A 21973-nucleotide genomic window follows, 5' to 3' on the forward strand; every position below is an offset into this window, starting at 1 on the left:
TCAGTCCTGATGTGGTCTGTAGAGTTTCCTAATTAATGCTGCATGCATTGATACATTAACATTCTCTGCACCAATACTGCTAAGTAATTGACTTGTGTGTCTGTACTCTTACAAAAGCTCCAAAAGCTGTGGCCAAATTTTTTAAACAATATGACTGCTCACATTTTAAATACCCAATCATCAGTATGGTTTTTACCTTCCTGGACATGTCACCAGAAGTGTTCTAAGAGGTAGCTTTACAGTTTTAAGTGATTTTGAATAGTAATTTATGCAAGCAAACAAAATTGAAATTTAAAATTTTCATACAGAGGTTTCTAAATCTCTGCCACTCCAAATGTATTTTGGGTTTGATTTCTGACATTTGAGCACTCTACTAAGCACTGGGAATCTGAAGCCTTTGCACCATTGGTCAGGAGGGTTGACATTTGTACAAAGAAAAAGATAAATAAATAAATAGTAAATGGCTTTTTCCCACTACATCAACACCTGGGTTCTTGTGTCAGGAAGGCGAAGTCCTACAAGACCTCCACATACTAGAACAGTAGAAGCAAGGAGAATAGGGATTGCTTTGGTGATACCAACAAGAGAACCGAATATTAAGTTTCCAAGTACAGCTGCTGCTTTGCATAGTGCATTCAAAAAGCCAAAACCTGTTGCCCTAGAAGAGAAAACAGAAGAAAATTAAAAAATGCGCTAGAAAGTAAAGCCTTTCAGACAAATCTTCAGCAGGAATAAATCAGTATAGCCCAAACATCTTAAACAGAACTTATGCCAAGAAGAATTCTGTGCTTGTCTTTATAATGCGAAATAAAAGCTCAGCTGTTACAACATTTTATTGAAGCAAATTCATTCTGCTGCCTCAGGGACCAAAATGTGAAATGACTGACTGAATAGGTAAGTTCACACCTCCACAGTAGAACAAAGGCCTGCAAATGATAATTCAGTAATACTTCAAATGGTGGATTTGGAGACAGAAGGTATCAAAAGAGCTCAAGGGAGCTACTTGGTGATTTGGGAAAGAAGCCATCAGAATAAAAGGATTATCATCTTGGGGCACTGCATAGAAATGGATTTCTTACAAGTGATATACATATTCAACCAGTGCTTTTTTTAAAAAGCAAGACCTCCAGTCATAATGAATTTTTGTCTCTTGGAGGCAATGAGAATAGGGTATATAAAAACCTGCTTGGTGCAGGAGTGATACCTGAGAAACTTTGGAGAAAAGGGAAAAGAAATTGACAACAGAAAGTATGATACAGGCAGCTCTGAGGGGCTTTTGCATTGCACTGGTGTGATTTTAGTAGCCTGTATTAAGTATTTTAGATGTTTGGTAACCTATGCATAGATGTGTTATGCAAACTGTAATTAAATTAATAAATTATGCTTTACTTGACTGTATGACTCATCATTGCAGCAATAGCCTTGCCCTACCAAAAATATCTTAACAAAAATATCTGTACAATAGAATCTCTAAAATGTCTCAGATTTCTTAGAAGTGAAAGAGGGAAGGAGTATGTGGAGGTCACACTGTGCTCTCTGAGCTAAAATAATACAAATTAGGAAGGTAGCTGTTCTTCATTTCAGAACAAAATGTTTCTTTCCTGTTAATATTAAGTACTGCCATTAGAAAGGAAAAAGATATAAACAATATTTTTTGTAGAACTACTCTCTGACTTTGAAAACAGCGAACGGTGTTATCAAGGGAGAAGGATCCTCTGCCTCAAGAAACTGCTGGACATTGCCACAGCCCAGAGCTACGAATCTCCTCTGCTCTCCTTCAAACTGGATCTCAAGAGTGCTGGTTTCCTACATCCAGGCCTTATACTGGGGAGAGGTAAAAACTTCTCTCTAGTATAGTTGACCAGGATATAGGTGATTTGAACACTGCCTGTGCCCTGGCTGTATCTGACATGCTGTGCTGCAGAATTCTACCACTTCTGGTATATTTGAGGACACTTCACCAAAAGAATGATGAGAGTAGATCCTTCTGGTGTATTTCTAAATCAGTTTAGTTTAAGAAACAGAACTATTTAGCTCATAGAGTCAACTCCAGAATCTGAAACAAGATTCAGAAATGTGCTAATTTGAAGTAATGGTACTTTTACTGCCAAATTCTTAAATCAGTTAAAAAAACATTTGTAGAACTGAATTAAAACATGGAACAGACTGATTATTGTACCTCCAGAAAGTGTTTCTTTTCCCATTATTATTAAATATTCATTTGTCCATGGTCACAGACAAAAGTCAACCCTCTTGCATAAAACATTATGGAAGTAAAATCAGAAGAGCTGATACTTACTGTTCCAGTGTCAGCTCTGTGTATTACATGCTTTTTCTGACCCCAGGACAAAACACAAGTTCATTTCTTTTTCTCAGTGATCATTATCATAATATATTTATTATTAGTTTGGTGATATGTCTCTAGCAATCGAAACAGTGTCTCTTTAGGATACCTGAGATTTTAAAAAGTAATTACTCTTTGTCTGAAGCAATCATAATTCATTTTTGTGCTAAACATTGTACCCATTCACACACTGCATGCCAATACATATCAGCAATATCTAAGGAAGGAGAGACCGGGAATGCAAATGGCAAACCAGAAACTACCCAGAAAGAAAGCTGAAAACAAGCAAAAGAGAATCAGATATACCTCCTGAATGTTCAAAGTCTTTACCTACTTGTTTTTTCCTATATTTAATTAAACCTGCAATAGTTTTACATAATACCTACTGCTAAGAAGAGCTAAACATGCACATCCTGGAAATAAGCAACTTGGAAGTCAGAGGTTGGAACTAGATAATCTTGAGGTCCTTTCCAACTCTAACTATTCTATGAGTCCACCATTCTATAAGCGACATGCTATGCTGCCTGACAGTGCAGACCAGTGATGGCTGCTGGAGAGCATACTACTGAGGGCAGCAGTTGAGGAAACTTTGGAAGTGTTGTTTATGAAGCTTTCTGGCAAAGAAATATCTGCAACAACTCCTTGAAAATATGTTCCTCAGAGGAGGAATGGGTAAGTTAAAATTTGCCCATTTTAAGGATGGGCATAAGGATGCCTGTTTGAAGGAACTTGCATAAAGAAGAAATAGGAAATACACTGAAGGAAGCAGCCAAGAGCCATCCTACTGGAGTGATCCTCCAAAGCCTATGAGAAGATCAAATCTCTACCACAGAAACATCTACACTGCAAGGGCAGATAAAGCCCAGAATATCCAGAAGAAGCTGACCCAAGATGGGGAAAAGCTTCTCAGTGGGAAGGAGCTACAGGCTGATGCATCTTCCAGGGTGGAAGACAGTGCAGGTAGGAAGGAAGAGCATGAAGAGAAAAGGCTGTTGTAAAATAGACTCTAAACAGGCAGAAAGAGGTTAAAGATGACACAGCCAGCCTGGAAAGCACTGTTTATGTGATAGGATAATAGCATGTTGTAGCTATTCTGAACAAGTCAGAAAAGAAGGAAAGGAAAAAAGTAAGAACTATTCTAATTTCAGCCTCATTTACATGCAGAAAGTATTTCTGAAGTTGTGGTGGTGACTGATTGTGGTCAGTGTCTGCACATGTAAATACGATTTCTTCAGCTGATGGTGCTCCTGTGAAACCAAACTTGCCCCCAAATAACAGTAACAGGAAAAAAAAACCCAAACATTCATATGCAGAAAATAGACACATAGTCATCAACAGCCTCAGGATATTCAGAGGTATACCAGAACTAAAGCAATTTTGGATGGTTACATGCAGGAAATCTTTGGAAATGCACAAAAGCACAAAACACATGGGGATATTATATTTATATTCAATGTTGTTTTATACTGCCTTATAAAGATAAGCTGGTTTACAGGTGCTGTTTGCTTGTATCAACTAGAAATAGCCAGATCCAAACACAATTTGCTGAGTAATTTGAATTATTTCTTTTCCTGTGCGATATATTTCTTTTCCTCTGCAAATAGCACATTCAGGGCTGACAATGTGTTTTAGATAGGTTATATAGCCAAGATTACCTTAAAAAGGTTTAAAGTAATTCTGTAATACAGTATCTCTTATATCTGAGTAAAACTAAGGTAATTTCTTGGCACTGAAAAAACAGTTCTGCTGTGTAAAATGGATTTACTAATTTTTTCCAATTGTAAGGGGTCAATTAGTCTAATCCCATTAATATTATAAAATTTTAAACAGAGTAAGACAAAGTAAGACCATTTTCATTGCCCTTGGTTGTTCTTATGATGCGACATGAACAACCCAGCAGAAGTTCAATCTTTTGATCTTAAAGCAGTTTTCAGGCATGTCCTTTTCCCTAAAATATGTGCTTCATTAGCAGGAACAGCAAGAATTTTACAGGCTAAAGTAAAATGTTGTTGCAACCTGTTCTATAGTCTGCTTTCATGTCCTTCAATTTTAATGCTGTGTTTGAATATGAATTTGTTGTGTACTAATAGAATAAAGTCATTAAGCAAACTATTGAGCTCTAGGGATAGTAAATTTAGACTTGCTGGGTTTGAAACATCTTTCTTAGAACAGTGTTTGTGATTCAGATCAGCCAAAATCTGCATTAATTCATGCGTTTATACTTAATCCTGCTGAACCCAGAGTGAAAATAGCTGGGCAATAAGTATGCTGCAATTCACATACACATACAAGAAGAGTCTTTTGTTGCAGCACTAGTTTAGTCTCTGCTACAGTGTTTCAGGAAAGTGCTAAAAGTGTTCAGAAAGTCTGCAAATGATCAAAGACACTTGATGTGTCACAGGCACCTATAAATGAAAAAACCCAACAGCATAAGGCCATTACACCAATTTCTGTTATGTTGATCAGTTTCTAGGTGAAGCACTGGCACAAAAATGTTATTTTGACTTCACAAACAGTCCTTATTACTTCTCAAAGGAGTATGGTAACAAGATTCCCTTGTCCAGCCAGAGAATATCATTAAAGCCCCTTGGCACATCAGTGTTAAGCATACAATTCTGGCAAAACAATTTGGAATTGACTAAACAAAAAAAACCCAAACCAAACCAAGTCAAACCAAACCAAATCAAACCAGACCAAACCAAATCAAACCAGATCAAACCAAACCAAAGCAAACCAAAGCAAAGCAAACCAAATCAAACCAAACCAAATCAGAACAAAAAAAAATTAAACACCCCTCCCCCAATCCAAACTAAAAAACAAACAAAAAAAAATCACAACCAGAAAAACCAGTTACATAGCTTAGTATTGATAGAAGAAAAATGTAGAAGTCTCATAAGTCTTATAAAAATGTCAGGCCTGATAGAAAGATGCATCTTATGGAGAATGAATTTTCCCCAGTGTATTTTATCTCTTGCTGGGAAAGCTGACACGAAGTACAATGCTCAGCTTCCTTTCACCCAAGCCACACACAAAAATGGCAATAGTCCAAACAGTTAAAAATAGAAGGATTATCCAGGCCTTTAAATTAAAAAAGCTAGTTCTCTGGTTGCCACATATGTTCCTACTTAGATAGGTACTTATATTCCTACATATAATACTTCAGGCCCACCTTTCCTTTGCTGATAGTTGGAATACCTAAACACTTCAGGGCCCTGCAGTGCTACTGAATGTGTGTAGCACAGAAATTTGGTAACTTTATTGCCAGGGCTAGTGTGAAGCCTACCAGAGCAAATTATAAAAATGTCTGAATATAATTTGGTGGGTGTTGATAGTATGCAAAGACTATTACAATGATTTCTGAATAAGCTACGGACAATTTTCTTATGTCCAGACATCTTAAGTTCTTTTTTTTTTTTAAAAAAAAAAGTATAAAGTTGGATGTCATAGTTGGGTGAATTACAGCATTCAGTGTGCAAGTAAAACTGTGAAATCTGTCTTCTTGCCTTGGACCACTGCTCAAAGCATCATATAGGTTTGACATGTCATGCAGTAAACAAATTAACATGAAATTTCAGCAAAATGCAATTGAAGAACATCCACAGGATGGCAGTAGAAATCAGGTATCAGGAGGGCTGCTGTAAGTCTATGACTGTTGTTATGACTCAAAAGAACAGAAAACATTTCTTCTAACAGCCACAGCAAATCAAAGTTGGACTTAAACACCATACAAATAATGTTTATTACTTTGGGAACAGATTCTTGGGGCTCAAGAAGAGGAGAAGAAGAAATGTAACTAACTAAAGATAGGTGACTTAATTATGACCAAGCCCTTCTGAGTTTGTTTCAGAGGTATTAAAAAAAAGCAAAAACAAGATTACTTCATTTTATAGCAAAACCTGGATTTTAAATATTCCTGGCCAAGATTCAAAACCAGATGTCTGGCAGCTCTAGTAAAACTGATGAATTGTAGGTTATCTGATACAATCTGACCTTGATTTACTTTGTGGTAGCTGACCTACTTCTATTCCACTTGCTGTTTGGGTTTGGGTTATTGGTTGTACCTACTCCTTGACAAGAGTCTGCCCTTTGTGCTTCCCAAGCTAGCTCACAAGAAGATATTTATCACTTACGTAAAACTAATGACTGCATTTTAAAGTCATAAAACCCACCTATATGTTACTTCTTCAGAGAATTTTAACTCTCTTCCATTCATATTTATATTACAGACAGAGGTAGGAAACTGCAATGTTATTGCAAGCCCCTTGGGCACACATTACAACACAAGCCATAATGACCTCATCACACAGTATTTTTTTCCTGCATCACTCTGCCAATGCAGAGAACAAAGAGAGCTTGAGGGTAAAATACAAACTTGGTTTCCTTCATCTGCTGCAGAAGTTTGGAAGGCGCACTGTGAATTAGTTTGGGGACTGCAAGATGAGAAAGCAGTCCCATGGTTAAAGTAGTCGAGTGTTATCAGAAGGAAGTATACAATCACTACCCCTCCCACAAAATTCATATATGACGTGAGCAAGTCATGTAAAGCTAACTAAATAGTCATAAAGCATGTATTTCACATTTTCTGGATGTTCAGCTTAGCACGTTCAGGTTTGTGTTGCTGAAGCGCTGAGCAGTGGAAGTTACATTTCCAGCCATCCACCCATCAAAAATGCTCAATGACTGGGACAGTTGGTACCACATGTGCCAGTCCACAGGTTTCCTTTCCTAATGGACAGTGCTAATGTAAGTTTTAACAATGTATTTTTCCTCTGTGCCTTAGTTGCTACATACATCACCTCTTTTCAAAGCACTGTCTGAAAAATATGGAAAGTTTATGAAAGAGTACGAAAGCTCTCTTAAGCATCCAAAAAATGTTTGAAAGACATTTAACAACTCTTCTTGAGAGCAGAGCTATGGAATATATTGGTTTGGCTTTCAAGGGCTGATCAAAGGCTTCTTAGAATGTGCTGATTAGTCCAGAATAGCACATTCAGAAGAAAACATAAAACACATATGACAAGACAAAAGATGAGTTATACTAAGTTTTTTACATTGTGGAGCTGGGTTAATTTACTTGCTTATTGGAAATCGTCTGGTTTATAGCTAGTCATCATGACCATCCTTTCAAATTTGTGTATTAAAAACATTATCAGATGATTATTTGTCACCACTGTGTGTGTCATCTGGAAGACAGAAACCTACCTACAACTATCATTAATAAAGTATCTTCACCTTTTAACAGAACTTTGTCATCTACCTGACAAACACCTGAAATCTATACAGCCTTGAACGCATTTTAGCAGTTGCGTAAATCAACTGAGATTGTATACAGAACATGCAGGCAAAAGCCATGCTAAAATAGCATACAATTTGATAGTGCTCACCAAAAAGACAGGACAAACTAATTACCTTAAATTCAGACACTAGAAAATTACTATATGAATAGGTAGATCAGTGTGAATGCATACAGAAAGCAAATCTATTAAGACTCTGAAGCAACCTTAACTCCGCCTTGCAGACAGCTGGTAAAGAAGAAACTGAGATGTGTGCTAGATGTGTGCTATGTATTGCCTATATGCACATTCCAAATTGCTCACCACACCCCTACCTGGCAAAAAACCAGTATAGTCCCTAAATAACGTAGAGTACAAATTATGAAACACCTTTTGTATTATGCTGCACAATACTGGCAAAGTCCCAGTGGTTTGGCAACTGGCTAGTCTCCAAGAGGAGCTGTGCAGAAGGAAAAGCAGGGGCTGCCCATCTTGGTCTCTTGTGCATGGCAGCATTAACTAGCCTCATTTACACACTTTGTTTCCAGTCCAATCTCCAGCTGCACTTTGCTGCTCATTTGTGGTCATTTCACTGACTGAGTGTACAAAAATGTGTCTATTGGAATAGTAAAATAGTGACAGAGTGAGCAAAGCTTTTGTGCCTAGATTGTCTTTTGAGGGGAAGCTGAAAGCCAGGTTCAGGACCAGATTCTCTCTGGATGCAGCTTTCCACTGAAACAGATCATCATTATAAGTATGAAGGACCTCATACGCAAAAGCAGATCATGCAGCTTGTTGTACCATACATGCCTGGGAAGGCTGTTCAGCCCTACACCTACTTGCAGAAGGTGGAGATTCCCAGCAAAATGTGGCAAGTTATGCCTGGCTGTGGAGATAAGAAATCTATTAGAAGGAAAAACAGGACTATCAGAGGTGGGCAGTGGTGGCTTATGAACTGTAGCTGGTTTGGATAAAAAAAAAATATAACCAGAAAAAAATCCTGGGAAGCAAGTTATTTGAGTTCCTGCAGGTATTAATTTTCAAATAATTCTATTAAAACATGAATAAGCTTTGCCCCAGTCTCAAAAAAACATCTAGGAAGTGACTTTTAGAACTGGTAATTTTCTTATGATCAACTGGCAAAAACTGGGAGTGACAGTTCCATCATTTTTAAAATTCTGAAAAAAAATTTCTCATCTACAGTATGTGTGGGTAGTGTCTTTCCTGGCACAGGTAGATGTGGCTTATCAGCCTTTTTATACTGGTAATACAAAGGGCCAAGTTCTATCTAAGTTGTTGCAAAAAATACCAACAGGTCAGCTGCAAGTAAATTTCTGAGGTGGAATTTCAGAAAGCAATTATTGCAAACAGAAGCTTTTTAGAAAATAAAAATGGGGAAGAATTTGCTGCAGTCCCAAAGACAGCAAAAGCTATTTGAAACAACTATGATCCACCAATACAGATGATCTGGAATACGTGCCAGTTACATTCTTTTTTATCATTCCTAGTAAAGGTTATTTCTGCTTCCATTAACATCAATGGCTTTTCCAGTTGTTTTTTCTTCACTTCATTTTAAGAAAATATTTGTGGTTGCTACATTCAGGAATGCAAAAAAAAAGATAGCTATTTCTATATATTTATTAGAATTATAGAGTTTGGATGATTCTTGCCAAGAGAGCAATTTTCTGAGGTATGTTATAAACACTAGCTCTTAATATTAAAGCTTAGCTCTTTAGATGCGTAAGTAGCCTAGTATGGTTATTCAATACAAACACAACAGTGCATATCAATGTCTTGTGTGAAGAAGCATATACTTTCATAATGCAAATAAAAAGAAGGCATCATCCATTTATAGACTGGAGATATTTTTCATCATATTTGAAACTTCTAGTGAATGACATAACGAATAGACTGTGACAGGAGAAAGAGCACACTGTCCCTAGGCAGAAGCCTGAGCAATTTTATATAAAACTTGTTTCAGGAGAGAAGGAAAGAGAAATATCCCAGTCTTTCCAAGAAAATGTGTTCTTACACTTGACATACAATAGCATATGACTCAACTGTTCTTCCTTTATTCCGTCAAGTGACATAAAATTAGCATTAAAATGTACCTGTTTCTGGGAATAAAAACAAACCATGTCATCTAGCAGCAGTGCTTGGAGGACAGGAAAACTGCTCTGAGTTTTCTGCTAAGAGCTCTGAAAAGTCAGGAGCAGTGTCTGAGACATTTTTGTATTCTCTTAATGCTGAGTATGTATACTCCTAATGACCCTGAATACAAATTTGTAGCAGACTGATTAACAGCTCAGCATGACTCAAGCCCACAGTCTCATCCAGAAGATGATGTTCAGCTCCAGACAGTGATTTTTATTATCTTCCCCACCGTTTCACAGCCAATAGATTAATGCAGCTATATTGCTCTTTTGGACCAACAACTGTCTTTATAGCCAGCTGCACTAAGAGAAACCCAGAAATACTCCATGATTGTTTTCAGAAATAGTAGTCATTAGCTTTGTTTTAAATGAGAGTAGCAGTTAGAGCTTCTTTTTTTCACATGAAGTTACATTTGTGGTATTTTCCTCATTAGGTGATGTTTGATGCAAAATACCAAATAGCTCAAAACCATCTTTTTTCCCCTTTTTAAGTCAAACTATTAATTCAGGCCACTCAAAATACCACTTACCTCTGTAAAACACATATATAACCATTTCTTATTACCATTTCTGCTGATACATAGTGCCAGTAAAGTTAGGGGAGGTGTATGTGCACCTACCTTCTGTCAGTAGGATATAACTCCACTGTAATAACATCTAGAGAGTTCCATGCTGAGATGGTCAGGCCATTGTAGAGGCACAGCATACCTATCATCATGGATTCACTGGTCCCAAACCACAGGAAAAAACAGCTGATGCCAGAGAGAACCATGGAACCACCTAGGTTTGAAACAGGTAAAATGAGCATGAAGTGGAGCTGTATTTTAAAAATTACCATTGTTTGTTTTGCTTAATGTTTCTAAACACACAGCACAGCTAAATAACTGACACATATACTCGAGCTAAAAACGAAAGAGACCTCATCTGCTAGAAAGACCAGTCAGGCAGACAAGCATTGTAAGGTGCTCACAGGAAAAAAAAAGTAACCCCTCAAATATTAGGATATATCATATAGCACATAGTATAAAGTTTACTGAAACCCCCTCTGATATCCATAATTAAGCTGTTCAGGGAAAACAACCCCATTATCCCTTGTTTATCAACTTCTGCAATTACATGAGACTCATTTATATATTGTAGCAATAAAAAAACTTGCATTTATGTAGAGATATTCTCCTAGAAAATGTATGCACTGAACTATCACATAGTTATTTAAGTAAATCAGATTTAAGTAAATTGAAAACAGATTTGTCATTGCAGATAATCCACGGGAGTTATCTTCAATTGTCTTACTTTGCAAGGTAGATAACAGCAAAGGACTTCTGACTCTTCCAAGGGACTGCTCCACTAGCTGAGGAGCATCTAAGCACATCTCACCTGTGCACATCTCGCTTTTCTTTCGCGGAGCAGAGAGGAGCCAATGGTCATCACTCTCCAAAATCTCATCTCAAATACCTAAATAATGGTTTTGTAATATCAGTGTGGAAGAGCAATGACTGATACTGTGGTATAGCAGAACTGTTTACAGAACACTTTGTTACTAGAGTTTCTAAATTGGTGACTTTAAAATGGCCCTTATGATGCCACAGAAACAAAGTACCTGCAGAAGGAATGTTCTGCATCTCTCTGAACTAAATTCTTTAAAAAGAGAGCATGTTACTTTGTCAGGAGAGCTTTAGATTTTGGTGTTGTTCCCCGTTTTAAACCAAAGCCTCTACCTAGCATCGTTAACCGTCCAATTCTATCCATCAGGAGAGCGGACACAATATTCCCTGGTAACACTGCCAAAGTTCCCAGGAAATTAACAAAGTAAATCCAGTAGGCACTGTAGTCGTCATCAAAAGAAATCTGGCATCCTGTCCTGATGTGGAAAAATGTGCAATTTATCAATTCGCTGTCCACAAATTTATACTGCTCGAGATCTGTGGAAAGAAGAAAAAGAGACATTTCAGGTAACAGCTGACTCCGTGTGCCCTATTTGATTAGAAACATTTCAAGTTTACACAACTTTAATAACAATTCTGAGCTTCATTGCTTCATAAAATGGGACTAATTATTGATGCTAATTTTGATATCTTTTTATCTTAATACAAAAATATGCAAAACTCATGAAAAAAAGGAGCTAAGGCCTTGAGTTAGGCAGGATAGACTACTGTATTTCAGATCTGCTTGGAATGTATTTGGTTTAGGTCTTTCAGCACCAGCTGGTCTTGCATAAAAGGTACTGGGTATCTGCAAGTTTCTATTACTCTGTTTTGCTCAGTATCAGATCTTCTGTTTCCACATCAGACAGCCTTTTAGATGAGACTGCAAATTATGGTCAGTTTGGTTTGACTTCCTACAGAATTCAGATTAAACTAATTTTCATTTCTGAGAAGGCCTCATGGTCTTCAGCTCAAACGCGGATGAGTTCCCACATGCAGCTGTTCAGGTCATTCTTCCAATAGCATTTCAGAGATCTCTCCCTAAGCTTCCGCTTGCTTTCCATTCCTCCTGTCAGCCTTATAACCCTGAATCATTAATACATTCCTCTCATGCAAAGAAAGCTGGGTGCCACTTGCTCTGAAACCTAAGTCTATTCATAGTATGACTGCTGGAGTTGCTTGGAAGTCATAGGAAGTGCCCCATCTGTTCCACAGGCTTAGTTGGCCATGTTCTACTTTCAGTTATGTTTTAATAAAGAAAAAAAAAAAAAGAGTCCTCTGTTTAACATATAAAAACATGCATTCCCATTTTTGTTACAATGCTTAGGAGAGTGGTAATGATTATAGATTAGGTAGCTTGCATCCTGAACTCTGATTCCCATGCCATAGCAAGCACAATGAATAATGTATTTCACCAGTCCTATTTAGACAAAGTAAACACCCCCCCCCCAAGTTAAACCTACCAGTAAAGCAATAAATTCATTTTCTCCCTTCCAATGTGAATCTCTTTAGAGATATTAAAATCAAAGCGAAGTTTATTATTTGAGTCAATATTAGGCCTGATGCATCTCTAGTGCAGATGTGATCTGATCCTTTTACTTTTCTGTTATAACATTACGGAGGCCTGTTGCTTTTTTATAGCTTTCTATTCCCTACAAGAGGGCTTCTAGTATGCCTTATCAGAAATCCAGAAATTACAAATGTAAGATGAGAACACACAGCTGAATGAATATTCAGCTTTTTATTCTCATAATACCTGTGTTGTAGAAGGTGGTATTCACAAAAGTACAGTTCCTGAAGTATGTGTTCAGTGAAGTAATATCTTCAAACACACAGTTCTTAAAAAGTGAATCTTCAAAGGTTACTGATTTAAACTTCATCATAATAAACCTGCCCAATAGAAATAATTTCTGTCAGTCTACCTTCATAGGTTAGAAAGAGCAACAGGTCAAGCTGACGCAGCTGTACAGGTCTAAAAAATATTAACCCCAGTAACAATGATTCCTTAAAGGCATTCTGGGGATGTAATTAATGATTACTTGATTCTAGAATACTATTGTTCAGAAAAAAACATTAATAAGAAGAATAGCTCCACACAGCTACCAGCCACAACAATTCCTTTGATAATATTTCAGTTATTAGTTGTCCTTAATCATCAGCCAAAAACAATGTCATGACATTAATGGAATAGCCTTGGAAAATAACTATTGCTTATAACTTGACATTACAGTCAGAAATTGGAAAATCATGCTCCAGAAACTCAGTCTCTTGGAACAAACAATTGCCCACTAGTACCAGGAACCTGGAAGAAAAGAATATTTTAAAGAACTTGTATTTTTCCAGACGAACACAGTGGGCATTATGTTAGGCTTAAATGTGAAACAGGAACACAATGATTACATTGCCAGTTACATGGCTACCTATCTACCTGGAAGTTTGTGTTTGTTCCCCCTGTGCATGTGGATGCAACTGCAATTACTGTGTACATAAAACAGGTATAAGCAAAGTTTTAGTAGCTTTTTCTTATTTCTGAACATCCCTCTTCCTACTGACTCATTTAGCTGGAATTTGATCATGACTGTCATTCAAGTCATTCACAGAAAAAGTCAATGATGAAGTGCATTACTAGCAATAATTTTCTACCTCAATGTTAATAGAATAAAAAAAATGCTGGAAGCCTTTTTTAGTATAATTCTAGAGAACAATGTTACTACGCTAAGAGAAAAAAAAGTAGAAACACATCATTATTTTTGTAATGTCTTCTATTTCACATGAAGGTGTGGAACAACTTGTAGTTTTGCTGGAAGACTTCATTCAAAGTGGCGAGACTTTTAAAAGCAGTGCTTTAACTGTTATACATCTGTAAGAACTGTTAAAATGTCAAAGCCTTCAAAACACAGACCTGGCTTTGTTCTAATTAAACATAGTATGACTAGCTAAATAATTTTCTTATTATAAGACTAATAGTAGCAATAGGACACAAAATATGCTACCTACAAAAGAGTAGGAATTAAACTCTCACCAATAAAGTTCTTGAAATCTTTATGAGAAAGGAGAGAAAAGCTAATTGTGTTTGCTACAGGAGAAGATTTCCAGCTAATGTATTTGCCTATTGGTCAGAAGAATGGTGTTTTCAGCCCATTGGTTTCATTTACTGTATCATTTTTCATTTGTGACAGACTGATTAAAATCAGTGTTTAGTGTCAATTCATTATAATTTTTCATATAGCACTTCCCATTTTAAAATGTAGCCTAATTCCAGTGGATAACAAAGAAAATTTAGCAATTAAATTAGTCAGTTGGAAAAGAAATGACAGACTACATGTCCTACATTCTTCTCATGCACTTTCTAGCTTTGGACAGGAAATATGCCTATATTAAAATTGGTGTTGCGATGGTTAGCATTAAAACTCAAGAGAAATGTAACAAAGTAAAATGTCAAGTACTAATGGATCTTCTATTTAAGAAAGAACGTGAGGGAAATACAGATTGAGGGTGGGTGGAGTATTTACATATTTGTGGAGGAAGAATATTAAATGAGCTAATACTTCTGTGGAAAATGTTTTGGTCACTCATACAGCTCTCAGAGGCTCTTAAATTTGCACATTTGGAAGTGTAAATTAGTGTTTTGGAGTAGATAAATATTAGATCAAGTGTTTTACAAGAATATTCAGTTTAAATTGATAAGATCCCAGTTGATGGAGTGCTGCCAGTTACTGACAGGAGATAGTTCTTTGCTTTTAGGAGAACATCTGCCTCCTAGTGAAACTGGAAAGCTGTGGCTAGCTTAAAAATGAGATAACTGCATCTTCTTGTCTGAAGTGCATAAACTTTCAGTTGTGTCAAAACTCAATTTCTTATAAATATAATTTTAAAAGCCTTGTATTACAAAAGCCACTAATTTTACTCCCCTAGATTTATTTTCCTATGGACATAATAATTACTTAGCATCACAACTCCAGCAGACCAGTCACATGGTTGTAACTTGAGACAAACCAGATACCTAAACCATCTGTGTTTAATTTTCCCCTAAGTTCCCTAGTTATCTGTGAAGTCCAGATAGAGCCTTAATTTGCTCGGATTCAGCTGAAAAAAAAAACAGCAAAACAAGACAAAAGTAATTGCCAACATGTTGTTTGCCATTCAGATCTGTTTGTACTTTTTATTGATTTTTGGTAACATTTAGCTTTTATTTTTCTGTGATAAGATGCTAACTTCTCAATGTTCAGCATTTTCACAGAAGCATCTTTCATCCATATAAGAAAAGAATTAGCAACAGAGATGACAGTATGTCCTTTCCCAGGCTCCTACAATATGCTGCATGTGTTGGGTCTGAAGATCTTTGAATCCCACTGTGAAAGGACGTCTTGTTAATTTAGGCTTTTTGGTCTGTTTTTGAGGATGACAAGGAAGCTGTGTTTGCTTGGGGGATCCTCACACAGGAACCACTAGGGCATGTATAGGTTCATTTCTCCCCATGCTCCACTAGGCACAAGAAATCAAGATCAGGAATAAATTCTCATTAAAAAGTAACAAAAGCAAGTATCATTAGCTGATGGAGAAAAATACGAGATTATTAGGACATGCTTTAAAACGTCATTTTTATTCCAGCTAAGTCAGTGTATTAGAAAATTTCTAAACCTGTCATTGATGTATTCTCCATTGCTGTGAATCTGATTCTCCAGTGTGAAGTTGAAGACGAAATGTGAAACCTCTTCATTGCGGAAATGTTTCACTCGGGATGCATACTCGTCTGACTGCAGATGTTTAATGACGTCAGGAAACCAGACAGATAGGCCATAGTAGCTGCAAAAACCAGAAAAAAAAATCAATCTCCAGTCTTACTTGTTGGGAAATCTAAGTTGAGGATGAATAGCTCTTATGTGATGGAGCAGTTGTTCCACGTCTGGGTTTCAGCTGTAACAGTTACTTATTCTTTCTAATAGCTGGTGCAGTGTTATCTTTTGGCTTTAGTCTGAGAACAATGTTGATAACACACCAATGTTTTAGTCATTGCTAAATAATGCTTGCTCTAATTAAGGACTTTTCAGTCTCACTCTGCCAGTGAGAAGGGGCACAAGAAGCTGGAAGGGAGCAGAGACAAGACACCTGACCCAAACTAGCCAAACAGGTATTCCATACCACAGCACATCATGCCTAGTGTATAAAGAGGGGGGAGTCACCTGGAAGGGACCAATCACTGCTCAGATAGGGCTGGGCATCAGTCAGCAGGTGGTGAGCAATTGTTTTGTGCTTCACTTGTGTTTTCTGAGCTTTCATTTCTTTTTTGTTGTTTCCTATTATTATTATTATTGCTATTGTTGGTATTGTTTCTACTATCAGTATGTTTTGTTTAATTTTGGTTATTAAACTGTTCTTATCTCAACCCACGGATTTTACATTCTCTTCATTCTCTTCCCAACCCACCTGGGGAGGGGGAAAATGGGGGGTGAATGAGTAGCTGCGTGGTGCTGAGTTACCAGCTGGGTTTAAACCATGAGAGTCCATCATAGCAGAATCCACCATAAAATAAGAATATTGAAAGATGCTGACACCAGAAGATGCTCTTTTCTGAAGCAGATATTTTTGATGAGGTAAGATTGCAAGTAAGAACAGGCTAACTGATAGATATAACATTTTGTGGAAAGATACTGGATAAAACCCTTCTGAATAAAAAAGATTATAATTGTGATAAAAATTTGCATGCAGATGATTCTTCTGTCCATCAAGTTTATCAAAAATGATTTCAGATTTCTACCACACTTACCCAAAAGACAGGGTGAACCATACAGCTGTAAGTTTGATTGTATTATCCTTCACCGGGTAGTTGAAGCATCTCATAAATGTCAACCAAATCTGTAAATCATTAGGAAATACATTTATTATAAATTGTATTTTGAACAATTTTGCTAAATGATAGAACCTTTTTGATTCTGATTTGCTTGCTTCTTCAGGGCCTCTGAGAGAGGAGATAACTCTATGTTAATCACAAGTCATTGGTCACACAAGTATGTTAATCTCCAGATATAGCCAGGTTGTGTATGTTATATGACTTTTGACTTCTTTTCATAGAATCATAGAACAGTTTGGGTTGGAAGGGATCTTTAAAGATCATCTCGTTCCAACCTTCCTGCCACAGGCAGGGATGCCTACTACTAAATTAGATTTCTCAAAGCTCCATCCAAACTGGCCTTGAGCACTTTCAGGGATGGGGTAGTCACAACTTCTTTGGGAAGCTTGTTCCAGTGCCTCTCCACCCTCATCATAAAGCATTTATTCCTAATGTCCAATCTAAATCTATCCTATTATAGTCTAACACTTACCCCTTCTCCTGTCATTACAGGCCTTGGTAAAAAGTCTCCCTCAATCTTCTTTATAAGCCCCCTTTAGGTACTGAAAGGCTGGTATAAGGTCTCCCTGGAGCCTTCTCCTCTCCAGGCTGAACAGTCCCAACCTTTTCAACCTTTTCTCACAGGAGAGGTACTCTAGCTCTCATATCATCTGTGTAGCCTCCTCTGGACTTCCTTAAACAGGTCCACATCCTTTTTATGTTGGGGACCACAAAGCTGGATGCAGTACTGCAGGTGGGGTCTCAAGAGACCAGAATAGAGAGGTAGATTTGCTCTCTATGCTTCTTTTTAGGCAGCTTATGATGTGATTGGTTTTGTGGGATGCAAGCACACATTGCTGGCCCATATAAAACTATTTACACACCAGTATGCACAGTGTTTATTAATTCACCCTCTGCTCTGATCACTTCAAAATTTCCAGTATCTAGGCAACTTCATTTTACTATGTGAAATAAACAGAGATCCTGTAAAAAATGTTTTCTTCTGACTTCCCAGTATTAGACTGCTTTAAGATAAACTATATTCCACAATTCAGCAGTGACACAGAGCTTGATCTGTCAAACCTACCACAGCTAGAAATTAGTACTTTAACTGTATGAGGAAAAGATGGGGTTAGGGTCAGAGACACTACAGCAGAGCCAACTGAGAATGGTGTTCTCTCCCCTCTCTCTCATCTCAAGATGATTTTCTCTTTTTGAAGAGAAGTATCGGTCTGTCTTAAGAGGTTTCAGCACACCTTGTGCAACAAGGAGCTCTAACCCAGGGGCTAGTCCAGTGAGATAACAAGCATATGAGACAGCCAGTCTGTAACTAAGTGGTTTAGTTTTAAAGGTGGTTTGATAACAAGGCAAAATCATAACATTTCAATCTTCAACTACTCCATTTTTGTACAAGTAACTATAAAAGCAGATACCTTCTGGGTTTGTCTGGTTGTGTTTTTTTGTTTGGTACTTTTTTATAGTGAAAATACCATTTTTCCAAGCAAAGCAGTTTTGTGACAAATCTTGGTTTACAGCACTTTATCCCAGCTCTGGAGACCTTCAAGATGCCAGATATTTAACTGCTGTGAAAAGATACTTCTAACTTTTTTTTTTTAAATAATGAGACTTTTCTCAATTTTCATTACAAGGTTCAAAGGTACTGCATAATTTTGGCTTTGCAAAGGAGTAAAAAAGAATATGGAGTATACTCCTATTGAGCTTGCATTAAACTCTCTGAAGTAGCTTTAGCATATTTTTCTGGTAAAACATGCTTAAAAATACATGCAGACACAAAGCCTTAGAAATATTTTATGACATCCATTTACACAATTTATTCATGACTTTACCATTTGTACATAATGTTGCTTCCTCAAGTTCATGCTGCAAATTTTCCATCTCATCATGTGTCACGTCTTTCTGTAGGTATATGTTGACACACATTTCCAGTACATATTATACTGTGGTGCTTGGGAATATGGCTGTGTAACTATCAGCCATCATTAGTGTGCATTTTCCTTCTCACAAACTGGCACCAATCTCTGTGATTCACCAGCACCTCTCCTGGGTCAGGAAATGAGAATCTTGCACTGGTTCCTGAATCTGCCAGTGCATGGAAAATGCAGTATTGCAGCTATCACCAGCATGAGCTCAAAAATCCATCCCATATCTGAAGGCTAATTAAAAAGAGGAAAGGTAAAAGGTTACAGAACAAACAGAGATGCTGTTACTTACGCCATACAGCTCTGTGCGAATTCTTACAAAACACCTCCTGTACCAAGTTCCTGTATCGCTCTCTATTTCTATAAGCTCGTCTATCTGCTTTGGAGTTTTGATTCTGTTCACCTAGAAATAAAAACAGAACAGCAAATATTTGCATTTTATGGAATAATTAGCTGTCTGTTTAGGAGATTTGGAAGGTTTTAATAAATCCCATAAATTAAAAATGAGCAGATGTTAAACCTGTGTCTACACTTGGAATGCTTTGGAAATATAAAGGAATGGTAGCACAGTATAATGCCAAATTTCATTATGGGTGCAACTGTACTGGAAAAACTTTAGATTTGAAGCATGCAGGAAATCAATTTCCTCTGACTGAAACAAGCTGTTACTGTCAGGCTCTGCTAGACTGTTGCTGTCCATATCCCTAATGCCACAAAGGATAAAACAGTACTTAAAACCTCAGTTAACCATGTCTGGATTTTACTATCAAGATGTTTCTGACTTGCTATCACAATTTTCTTGAAAGTCTACTGATTAAAGGTACAGTAATGCAAATAGAAGTATTTGAAATGTTGAGAATTAATAGTTGAGTAACATTATTCTTTTGTTCTTATTTCCTTTACTGTTAGACAAGGAACTCTCTTTGTCTTTAGGATGTTGAATATAACTATCTACTTTAATGAAGAGAGAAAAAGTTAGGTGAAATGATCTGGAAACATGCATGTTATGGCTGTTATGAGCAATCACCTACTTCATCTAAGTGAAATGAGATAAACAGACATCATGGAAAAATACAGAACTACCAGTGACAGAGAATGTGATGTTGCCTACAATGCTAGTTTTCACTTGCACTCTCCTGTGCAGCAGAACAAGAATGTGTTATATACTTTCCAGACACAGGATCTGACAAACTTAAACCATTGTATAGTTTTGGTTTCGATTTCTGCTCTGATCCCAGGTTCATGCCAATATCACAAAAGGCAGTGTATTCACCCACAGTTTATTTTAAAAGAATAGAAATAGAAAATGGAAAAAAAAAAGATAAAATGGGGAAGGGGCCTGATACATAGGGAGGGAGAGAGCAAGACACGGAGTGTCAGTGTATGGCTGACATTTCTGAAGGTCGCAACAGCTTGTGTTTCTTCTTAAGAGAATGATGACATCACACCTGACAGATGCATCATAGTGGATTAGAGGACATCAGGGAATAGCAGTATTGGTGGTAAAACTCTAGTTTTCAGCTCACTGCTTTTATAGATGTGCACTCTTTAAGATATACCAGCAGCCTCATCCCATGAACAAGAACAAACAAATACCCACTAAAAGGTTTAGCTATAATCACCATCATTTCTGAAATACTGCAGCTCACTGTCTTGCCAAATCATGACTGCATTGAAGACAAGACTGTACTCTTCTCATCATGCCTTTCTCAGTAGCAATAATCTTGACTGAATCATTTGATTGATTTTAAGCTTTTCTTAAACTGCTTTTCTGAAACATGTTATACAGAAGACTCAGTTGAGTCTTCCAAGGTCATTTAAGACCTTGTATATACGAGCATCCTCTCATGTCACACATCCAGATAGAAAGGGCATGCCTTCTGAATCACGCTATAAACCAGTGCCACATTTGTAAGCCCTTGGGCAGCCTTTTCACCTGACCATTTGGAGCTTTGAAGGTTGGGGGAAGCATGTGTATATCCTAGGACCACTGTATGTGACTGGAGACAAAGAGCGGCTGGCCTTGATGGTTCTTTAACATAAGAAAAGTCCTATTGAATCAAGACAATGGTCCATCTGGACCATGCAAATTCAGCTGTCAGTATATGAAGAATGAAAGAAAAAAGTAAAGAATACCTATTTCAATGAAAATGGAACTTCTGTTTAAAAGCAATGGCAAGAAATATGCAATGGTTTAAATCTTACAAAATCAAGGCTTGCTGCAAAGAAAAGTTTTTTGCAGAATAAAAGATTAATATATCGCAAAGAATGGATAGAATTTTGGTTTTAAGGATAAAAAGGTTTTTTTTTATTTAAACATTTAAACCAATGGATCTAATGAATATATATTTTAAGGGCCCAGGAAGGTAGTTAAGCATGTACATAAATGATTAACTTGGATAGTACCATTATAGAAGATAATATCAATTTTCTACCATCTCTGTTAATGTCACTGCTGTAAAGAGAGATTTTCAGAAGTTTTCAAAGATACTATCACCACAGTCAGTAACTAGAATATAGTTATTAGAGTTTCTGACTCAAAACCCAGTTGTTCATCAATTGATGCCTTCCATGTTCTAAAGGTTTGAAGATAAAATCCTCAATATGGGTAACAAGAGAAAACATGACATGTGAAAAAAGCTTCTAGGAAAAGATTAAATCAAAATAAGATAGGAAAACATACAAAAGGAAAGCACATTAAAATTGTAGCAGTAATAAAAAAAAGTTACATAAGCTGTGGAGTTAGAAATACTATTAGAGCATATCAGATGTGACTAGTGACATGAAGTGGAGGAAAATAGTAACACAGAAGTCATAGAATAGTACTGGATGAAGAAACAGCGTTTAGGAGAGCTATGTGAATAAATTACTGAGACAAAATGTCACAGTAGGAATAGCTTACATTTTTTAAAAGAGAGAGCCTTAAAGTATGACCCAAACAATTTATGCATAAGTTTTTTGCTTTCTGGGTTAATAAGATTAAGTGCTGACATTTCCATTGAGGAGACA

At 36.9% G+C, this 21973-nt stretch overlaps 1 protein-coding gene across 2 annotated transcripts in view; it reads right to left on the reverse strand.

Annotated features, from left to right (window-relative positions):
* Positions 1-474: 474 nt before the first annotated feature.
* The window catches only part of SV2C (synaptic vesicle glycoprotein 2C), a 79408-nt gene continuing 57909 nt past the window's right edge, over positions 475-21973 (reverse strand). Inside the window, exons 6-13 of one of the 2 annotated variants that reach the window (XM_013130937.2) lie at positions 19291-19367; positions 18881-18920; positions 16962-17050; positions 15836-16000; positions 12951-13084; positions 11489-11692; positions 10391-10550; positions 475-658 (exon numbers count right to left, since the gene is read on the reverse strand). In XM_013130937.2, the coding sequence (XP_012986391.1) occupies positions 475-658; positions 10391-10550; positions 11489-11692; positions 12951-13084; positions 15836-16000; positions 16962-17050; positions 18881-18920; positions 19291-19367 (1053 nt within the window). Of the gene's footprint in view, positions 659-10390; positions 10551-11488; positions 11693-12950; positions 13085-15835; positions 16001-16961; positions 17051-18880; positions 18921-19256; positions 19368-21973 lie in introns of both variants that reach the window. The other variant, XM_005142011.3, reaches the window with a different exon arrangement.

Source organism: Melopsittacus undulatus, chromosome Z, assembly GCF_012275295.1.
Source record: "Melopsittacus undulatus isolate bMelUnd1 chromosome Z, bMelUnd1.mat.Z, whole genome shotgun sequence".
Classification (NCBI taxonomy): Eukaryota; Metazoa; Chordata; class Aves; order Psittaciformes; family Psittaculidae; genus Melopsittacus; species Melopsittacus undulatus.